This window comes from Tarenaya hassleriana, unplaced genomic scaffold, assembly GCF_000463585.1.
Source record: "Tarenaya hassleriana unplaced genomic scaffold, ASM46358v1 Cleome1, whole genome shotgun sequence".
NCBI classification, from domain to species: Eukaryota; Viridiplantae; Streptophyta; class Magnoliopsida; order Brassicales; family Cleomaceae; genus Tarenaya; species Tarenaya hassleriana.
The window spans coordinates 4,590,555-4,600,513 of NW_010960187.1; the positions used below are offsets into that span (position 1 = coordinate 4,590,555).

At 33.2% G+C, this 9,959-nt stretch overlaps 1 protein-coding gene across 1 annotated transcript in view; it reads left to right on the forward strand.

Moving 5' to 3' along the window:
- The first annotated feature begins 7,731 nt into the window (after positions 1 to 7,731).
- The window catches only part of LOC104811149 (abscisic acid 8'-hydroxylase 1-like), a 2,747-nt gene continuing 519 nt past the window's right edge, over positions 7,732 to 9,959 (forward strand). Inside the window, exons 1-7 of the mRNA XM_010537758.1 lie at positions 7,732 to 8,093; positions 8,205 to 8,523; positions 8,675 to 9,064; positions 9,190 to 9,355; positions 9,468 to 9,574; positions 9,663 to 9,781; positions 9,908 to 9,951. Of these exons, the coding sequence (XP_010536060.1) occupies positions 7,873 to 8,093; positions 8,205 to 8,523; positions 8,675 to 9,064; positions 9,190 to 9,355; positions 9,468 to 9,574; positions 9,663 to 9,781; positions 9,908 to 9,951 (1,366 nt within the window). The 5' untranslated portion in view covers positions 7,732 to 7,872. The remainder of the gene's footprint in view (positions 8,094 to 8,204; positions 8,524 to 8,674; positions 9,065 to 9,189; positions 9,356 to 9,467; positions 9,575 to 9,662; positions 9,782 to 9,907; positions 9,952 to 9,959) is intronic.

Below are 9,959 nucleotides of genomic sequence, written 5' to 3' on the forward strand. Positions count from 1 at the left end.
GTTATTGTGCAATTACACAACCTACGAAAATTAAATTAGTTTTATATATATTTGGCCCAAAAAACAAGCTATGACCAATTGAAACAACTTCCTATTTAAACACCACCCACAACTTTCAACAACCATCTCATTAGAAACAAAATGAAATAAATTGGCCCGTGCCCATTCTCAACTTGTCAAATGATTGCAAATTTAAAATCAAAAATTTATATATATATATATATATATACACACACATACACACATCGATACATTTGGATGAATGTGAATAGTGAATACATTAAAGCATTACAATGCACAAGTTGCGAGGGATGGTTCAGATAATCTAACTCATCATTGTCACATCTTCCATAACAATATGCCGTGTGGGGGCAAATAAAGAAACTATCCAAATCTATATATATATATATATATATATATATTAGGTCCTACTATACGAACCAACAGAGGAAAGTGTCGTGCGAATATTTACAAATATGTTTTTTTTTTGTGTCTGATTTGACTGTATAACTCGGAAAATTTATAATAAGAAATGACAAGTGGTCTAAGAATATTTTTTGTCTTTGGCTAAATTTTTCAAAGAGTGATGTTGACTGAACCGAAAACCGTGGTCAGGTTTTGATGCGGCAAACCATGGACGATATTTAAAATCGTTTCCAATTCTAATTCAATTTTAGTTTTTTTTATAAGAATTCAATTTTAGTTTACAATATAAAATTTTATCTTTCACATCTCAATGAATAGAACGCATCGGACCCATCGTATAATTAAGATGATATGACTTTAGAACTTTTTTTGTCAATCGAATCGGTGAAAAATTAAATATTTTTCTCTGATATTTTCTAATATCCACAATAGAAATTAGGTTTCAATCAGGGCTCCTGTTTTAGGTCAACGTAATATACTTTATATTAAGAAAAATGGTCCTTTGTGTGTATAATATATAGGCTCTAAGAATATTTTCCAACATTTAGAATATATTTCTTCAAAATTAGATTTCATATAATCTTAAAGTTCGGATTTCAGATCTTAAGCCCCCCAAAAAAATAAAGAGCAATTCTAGTATTCATATTCATATATATATATATATATATATATATATATATATATATATATAAAATCTTTAATAGATAATATATAACAAAAAAAGCTCTATTCATAAGAATTCATCTTATACTTGGAGGATCGCCTTTAGGTGTTTAAGTTCCTCTTTAGCTTGTTAGGTCGTATACAAAATATTTTTTATACCAAATAGATTTTCCAAATTTGTATATTGACCAGATGGAAATTTTAAGGTAAAAACTTTATTTTTTGAAAAAAAAAATGACTAATGTTTTTATAATGTTTATTAGTCAAATAATAAATTTTAATTCTGATTTGAAACATGATAAGCCAATTTTAATATGTTTTAACAAAATGGTTTATAGATTAAAAAATTGAAAACATAACCTTTATCTTTTGTTAAATTTAAGAATTTCTTCTTGTATCCGTAATTAATTTTTGGCACAAACAATCAACCAGCACTTAGTTTAATGTCATATATATCACTAGAAAATTTTCCAATAATCATTTATCATGAGGAATTAATTAACTTCAAAATCTATTTAAGTAGATTTCTTGATTATGAGAATTCAACACAAACAAATTCAATTAACTGAAAATTCTGAAATATAATAGACAAATAATACAGGAGAAAAGAAAAACATTAAGAAATTATTATAAATCACTTTTATAAAAAAAAATGGTCGCTCGTTTTCTACACACACACACACTTATATATTATAAAGAGTATAATTATTTGGTCTAAAAATAAAATATTATAAAATTAACATATGGATGTATTCGACTAAAATTATTCCAACATAGTTAATGGCCTTCTAACCAAAGGAAAATTGCCAAGAGGAACAAAGAAAACAACATTGAATTATAAAATTTTGGTTATCAAAGTCACATCAAATACCAGGAATTGAACGCATGCATATAAAAACCAAAACTCAAAAGTCACTTTTGAGTTTTTAACAGCAAAAACAAACATATCATTTAAGGCCTTTACTTACTTAAATTTATTAATTAGCTAACGGGTTAGGTATCGAATTTTTTTTATCTCGCTTAAACAAGATGTATAATTTTTTTCCTCATTGTTTTAGCGAAAATCGTCGATTTTTTTTTATTAGAGTCGAACGAAATTTTTAAAAAACTTTAGTACAAAATTTCTAGATGTTATATTTATTCCGTAGGATTGATTTTAGTGTAGAAACCGATTTCCTTTTTTTTTTTTACGAATTCTTGTACCAAAGTATGCCCAATTCCAAACATGAGCATTGGCAATTACGATTTGTCTCAGGGTTTGTCCTATAATTATACTGTTATAAAAAAAAAGTTTTGTAGTTTTTTATTTTTCGTATGGGAAAAATGTATATAAAATTTGACAGTATAATATATTTTTGGTGGTTTGAAATATTTATTTGAATGGAGTAGGAATGAAACCACAAAATATATATGCTTCATAGATCAATATGAGTACAAAATGTAAATCCATTTACAAATTCGGATACAATTTTATACTTAACGATTGATGACTCATGACTGAATAAAAGAAAGTAAATTTCTGAAAATTGTTTTATACTATCATAAGAACAGTATGTGTGTGTGTATATATATATATTGACAAGCAAAAAGGAAACCAAAAGTAATTTACTACAATATTAGCGTCGGTTTAACTTTTCTGCTTTGTCTATGGTTGAGTTTTAACGATCCCACTTAATTATCTAGATCATCAATCATATAAATAACAGCAGCATAGATAATTGCAAAAAAAAAAAGAAGCTAAATTGTAAAATCATCGTAATTAGTGATAAAAAAAATATAAGTAGATATATTTTAATTAATTACGTGGGAATATCGACATATAGTGGGAGTAATGGATTCAGACGTCTCACTTCGCCCGTCAAATTTACAAAAGATTTGTGTTATAACCTCTCTTGCACATTGGGTCCCGACACGGGTCTTTAAAACATATCCTTCCTCTGACGAGAAACTCATTTTTTATGTTAAATTATAATATACGAATTACGATCTTTGATGTGATCGATATTATTATTTAAAATTTTCCAACACTTTTAATAATTAACATTTTATGCCCCGTAAAAAAAAAGGGTGTGAATTATGATATTCTCATATGTTTAGTAAGAACTATACTATTTTTTATTGTCGCAAATCATAGTCGAACGACACAAAAGCGAAAAAGGTTAAAGTAGTCCATGAACCAGACAACAAATGGCCGAAGTATATTTGCTTTCATGAATATGGGTTCTTACCCACACGTATGTGGTCGAGTGGTACCTGGACTGGAAGTGAGGGTGTTCCTCCTCCAGGTCAGGGATTCGAATCCAGGGCATGCGGGAAGGGAGAGGCATAGCCAAAGACTGTGTGTTCAAAGGCTGCTCCCGGATCCAGAGAGATGTAGGTTCGGTCCAGGTGAACTTCCTGGTTTGACAAAAAAAAATATGGGTTCTTAAATACGTATTAATTATCCTAAAATACGGGCAAAAAGATTTAAATTATATTTAAATAAGGTAAAAAATATCATAATACAAAATTATCTTTCTAAATACACGTATTGATGTACAAACATGGACATTTGTGCATTATATATATTCAAATGTTTTAATTGTGTAACCAAAAAAAAGGAAACAGAAGTATCACTATCGAATACGGAAACCCTAAAAGATGTGTGTAGACAGAGTGGTGGACGCGTGTGAGGTAACGTCCACATGCAATCATACCCCACGATGCCAATTGTCCCGCTGCAAGTCTTTAATTAGTCCTCTATTTATTTTACTTACTCGTTGTATTACATCCATATCTATGAAAACACACACATACACACGTTTATATATATTTATATATAAAAACTACAATTGTCTAGCAAAGGACATAATTATAAAAACAAAACACGATCGGTCTCATGGTTTTTTACCCACAATATCTCTTATAAATCTAGAATTCTAGTGTACTAAATTTCGATATTATTTCAGTGAAAACATGAGTTGAATCCGACTTCATTACATTGCTCACGTAAAAATTGAAAAAAAAAATCAGAGAAAAATTATATTTGACCAATCGAACTGCATAACGATATTATGATTGAAATATTTAACAGCGTTTGATGCGAAATGTATACCATTTGATTTTACGTTTCAAACGCCTCATATTATAGTATTCGAATTCTCCTCTGCCCATTTTGTACACGTGCTTTTATAACATATAAAACGATATTATATGTTAAGAAATAGATTTATATATTGGATCGAGAAAAAATTAACTGAATGCAAAATCTATTCGAGACGATTCCTTAATCGATTAAATCCAAATCGATACCAAATTGTGTTTTGCTTTAGTAGCATTTGGTGGCTCTAGCTCGATCCAAAGCGCTGTAAATATTATTTTACATAATCTTCAAACAACTTACCATGGTTTTTTTTTTCCAATTGAACAATTAAATAAAAATAATAATCCGGAGCGGACCAAACCGATTATTGGTTTACGGTTACTTTACGAGAAACCGATTCTTCGATTGAAATAAAAATAAACTCAGCTTTTTTATAACAATCGAGCCTCCCTATATATATATATATAATCTACATTATCTTTTATAATAAAATGTCATGCTGATGATAATATATAAAAAAATATAACAAGAAGAAAAAAAAAGTATGGTTTCTTATGTGCGTGCGTACATATTATGTACAAAGGCTGTCCGCATATGGAACGGCCACAATAAAGTCCTTTATGTTGTGTTGTCATGTGAAATTAATACGAAAAATGTGGCATTAAAAACTCTTTCGCTACGTACATATTTATTTATTCTATACGTACCCAATTGGGACATAACTTGTGTCTGTTAGGGCAAATATAATTTTGTTTTATTGTTGGTGCCCTTATTTTCTAGGCCGCCCATGCCACCTTTGTCGCCTACTCCTCCCCCATTTCCTTTTTCTGGTAATTATTAATTCAGAAGATATTAGATATATATATATATATCTATATATATTATTTATTTACAAAATTTTCAAATATCTTCATTGGGAAATTGCGAAGTAAATCCGTATAAAGTAATATTCTGTCAGGCACACAAATAGAGACGTACATGGAATATCGACCGTCGAATAACGATCAACTTATATAGATATTTTTGTTTATCCCCATATATATAATATAGTATTATTAAGTTACGTAGATTTCTAATCATCGTCGTATCCACACGCAAGTGCATGCATGATGATGATCGTTTTAACGTCTCTATTTGGGTTAATAAGTTTTATATAAATATAAACAAGGTTGTAAATGTAACATCTCTTACAAAATTGAAAATTTAATGTTTAATGTGGACTAAACTTTCTTTATAAAAAATAGACATTGTCACTAATATAAAACTAATTGTCAAAATATTAAGGAGATATATATAATCTTAATTACCTAAATAGTCGTTGATTTCAATAAAAAATATTCATGTAAAGCGTAAATCTTCTCGGAAAATTACTTAAAAAATATGCTCTTCAATGTCAAGATATTAGCAAAAAAATAAAAAAAAAAAATCTTCGTTTGAGATATTTTCATAGCATATGCCCTAATGATTGAGCTTTTACCGATCTCATACAGTTTCGATATTTTCTTTTTGTACTATCGTACGAGATTCATCGTGTCACTTCCCACATCAATCGCGAAAACCTTAATCGATCGGAATTCAATCTCGATTTCAATACTGACTCCAAATTCTGTCCCAAAAAGAATTTCAAATTTATTATATATGAAATGTATCAACGCAAATGTTACTTCTGAATAATCATTTATAGCAAAACATAAGCATGAATGATGGCACGTCATGTTATGATATATACATTTTCATTAAATGATATAGAATTAGTTGTGTATAATTCAGTAGTCGTTTGCTGGGGTGATTAGAGAATTCATCCTCCCAATACTGCGAGGAGCAACGACGAGGTCCTCTAACGCGTAACAATGCCCATTAATTCGACCGCGTAACATTTAATTTTGAACCGTTCCTCTATGGTTCTATACTTAATTTTCATGTTATTTTTTATTTTTATTTGTACTTAGCTTATTAGGTCCAATATTTTATCTACAATGGGAACAACAACGGAACCGTGATAAGGCAAGTGTCACCAAAAAAAAAATTATCCACAAATTTTTTTCACCATTTTCCTATCCACGACGAAATAGAGTTGGCGACTACCATGGATTAATTTACGCATGCGTACATGAAATATTTGATTTAAATTTTCCCCGTATGCATCTCATTTTTTATATTTATATTTTCGTACTCGGATTATTTTTCAGATATTTATTAATTATTTTGGCAATAAATTACATGGGTAATACATTATAATATATAAAACTTAGATATTTCATCGCGAGTTTTTGTTATTATTCATTTGTCTAAAAACGTTTAATTTGTCGTGAACAATGTAATAATAATAATAATAGAGAATTTGCACAGTTTTTTCTCTCTCCAAAAGCTGCATATATGATTATTATGTATACGTCTATATATGTAATTAGATATGCACGTTTCCATGAATTCTAATACAAGAAATATATATATTATTTCAAATGGTTAGACTTTTTCCGAGTTTGAAAATGATTTAGCTCCTTAATTAATTTCTCCCCGGCACGAAGTCAATGGATATTAAAGCAGTTCGACAAACTACTAAAATGTCGAATCTTATTAATGTGATTAATATATACGTATGCCTAGGATTAGAAATATTAAGTCAAACTGTTTTTAATGGTCTGGTTAAATCCAATTTCCTTACGTGTTGATTATTTCATTGGAGATATATATATAATATTATGATAAAAAATAATAATAATGCTTTGTTGTATGCAAGAGGACGTGGGATAAAATATTGATTTAAGATAAATAAGTCAAAAGGGATATATAGTCCTTTGCTGTACATCCAAATTATATATTTTTTTGACAAAGAACAACCAAATTATATTTGTATTTTATAAATATAAACATACAAATGTGAGTGTTTATATGGTTTGTATTTCTGTCTATTTTTATTTTTTGGGAATATGTTTTTTCCTCCCAAAAAATAACACTAAGTGCCTCTTTGAATCATTCACTCTGTTGTTTACTTTCTGTGAAAATTTGTCGGAATGTTAGTTGATGTTGATACGGACATTTAGCTTCTGACGCTTAATTTTATTTATGGCAAAGATTAAATGGATAAGGGTAATATATCCAAAAATTAATTAAAGGGTATTTCGTATGACTTGCTAGCTTAATATTGGAGGGCATAATTAAAGTAATTAACACACCCACTTCCCCTTTGTCCTTGCTTAAGGGCCGTTTGCCCTTTTTCTTGTGTGAATCAACAAGTTTTTATTAATATGATGCATCTTTTGTCACTATTATGGCAAATTTAAGGTGAGTTTGTTTTTTAATCATAATTAATTAATTAAACTTTTTCTTTGTTGTGAATTAGGAGCTCTCTAGTTTTGGTCAAAATCTCACACGCTCTTTTTGCATGGTCGCCCTTGACACGTGCTCTCCTCTCTCTCCTCTCTCTCTCTACATGAGCTGGACCAGAGGTTGTGCATAGGAAGGTGTACTTGAAGCCTCTTTCTCTCTCTGCCCACTTTGCGAGAAAAGCCTATAAAACCCCCTCAATCCCCCCACTTGTTCCTCGCAATCACAAGCTCTTCCATTACAGAGCATCCCAAAAAAAAAAAAAAAATCCCACAAGTTCTTCGTTGCTCAGCTACTTCCCACTGCTCAAGAAGAGTTGGGTTTTGATCAAAGTAGACACCCAAATTGCGAATTATAAAATTCACAGTGGAACAATGGATTTCTCCGTTTTGTTTTTCCCCATCTTCGCGGCGGTTCTCTTCCTCTGCCTTTTCCGGTGCTCTTCCTCCGCCGTGGACCGCCGCCGCCGCCGCCACCACCGCCAATCCCCGACGCTCCCCCTCCCTCCGGGGACAATGGGTTGGCCTTACGTCGGCGAGACTTTCCAGCTCTATTCCCAAGACCCCAATGTGTTCTTCGCCACTAAACAGAGGAGGTCTGTCTGAAAAAAACAACCGCGAACTGAATTCGCGCCCTTTTAATTCGACCTTTTTCCCGTCGGAATTATGTTGTGCTGATACGGAAAAAGGTTCTTCCTTTATTACAGGTACGGATCGATATTCAAGTCCCATATATTGGGATGTCCATGTGTGATGATCTCGAGCCCGGAAGCGGCGAAATTCGTGCTGGTGACGAAGGCACATCTGTTCAAACCCACTTTTCCGGCGAGTAAGGAGAGGATGTTGGGGAAGCAAGCCATCTTCTTCCACCAAGGAGATTACCATGCCAAGCTCCGGAAGCTTGTTCTCCGAGCTTTCATGCCCGAATCGATCAAGTACATGATCTCCAACATCGAATCCATCGCTCAGGACGCTCTCAATTCTTGGGACGGAACAATGATCAACACCTACCAAGAAATGAAGACAGTAAGTCCCTCCCTTTACACAATTGCAGAAAACCAGAGTTTCTCTGCTCTCTCTCTCTCTCTCTCTCTCTCTCCTCTGCTCTGTTTTTTCTTCAGACAATTTCTGTTGCTGTCCCTTACTAACTGTTCCCTCTCTCTCTCTGTCTCATCAGTACACATTCAACGTTGCCCTGCTCTCCATTTTCGGGAAGGACGAGGTACTGTACAGGGAAGACCTGAAACGGTGCTACTACATTCTCGAGAAGGGGTACAATTCGATGCCGGTGAATCTCCCGGGGACGCTGTTCCACAAAGCCATGAAAGCCCGGAAGGAGCTCGCTCAGATACTCGCTCGGATCCTGTCGGAGAGGAGACAAAACGGCGCCGTACAGAGCAAAGACCTCCTCGGATCGTTCATGGGAGACAAAGAGGGGCTCACTGACGAACAGATCGCCGACAACATCATCGGAGTTATCTTCGCCGCAAGAGACACGACGGCGAGCGTGCTGACGTGGATCCTCAAGTACCTGGCCGAGAACCCCACCGTTCTAGAAGCTGTCACCGTAAGTACCAAACTCATACGCACCGTACGGATACCAGCCCTTTATTATTATTTTTTCTGGGAGATGAGTGGGAGTGGCATTCCGGTAAATACGGTGGAGTTCTGATGGTAGTATCGGAAATTCAGGAAGAGCAAATGGCGATCACAGAGGGCAAAGAAGGGAAATCGGGTCTGGCTTGGGAAGATACCAAGAAAATGCCCATAACTTCTGCGGTTATCCAAGAGACGTTGCGAGTCGCTTCCATCTTATCTTTCACCTTTAGAGAAGCTGTTGAAGATGTCGAGTACGAAGGTACGTATGTATACATGTGCTTATATATATATGTATATATGTTCATATATATTGCATAAAATAATCTGTTTATTCGACCGATTCTAATGAAAAGGAGTTTAAAATTTTTCAGGGTATTTGATTCCCAAAGGATGGAAAGTCTTGCCCTTGTTCAGAAATATCCACCACAACTCCCAAATCTTTCCCGATCCTGAAAAATTCGATCCGTCGAGATTCAAGGTAATAAATTTTATCCTGTAGGAAAATAAATAGATAGATAAATTTACTTATGAAAGTTTATCAATGATACTCAATCCTGGTTGTGCAGGTGGCAACAAAACCCAATGCTTTCATGCCATTTGGCAATGGGACCCACTCATGTCCGGGGAATGAGTTAGCCAAGCTCGAGATATCTATTTTGATTCATCATCTCACCACCAAGTACAGGTGGGTACATTTTTTTTTTCAATTGGCCTACAAATTTTTCATTTTAAGAAAAAAAAAAACATTTTCAGACAATGGTGTCGTGGGATTTGCTAGAAATCTGACGAAGGGGTGATTTCGTGTTTTCAGATGGTCTATTGTGGGCCCTAGCGACGGTGTGCAGTATGGGCCCTTCGCTCTT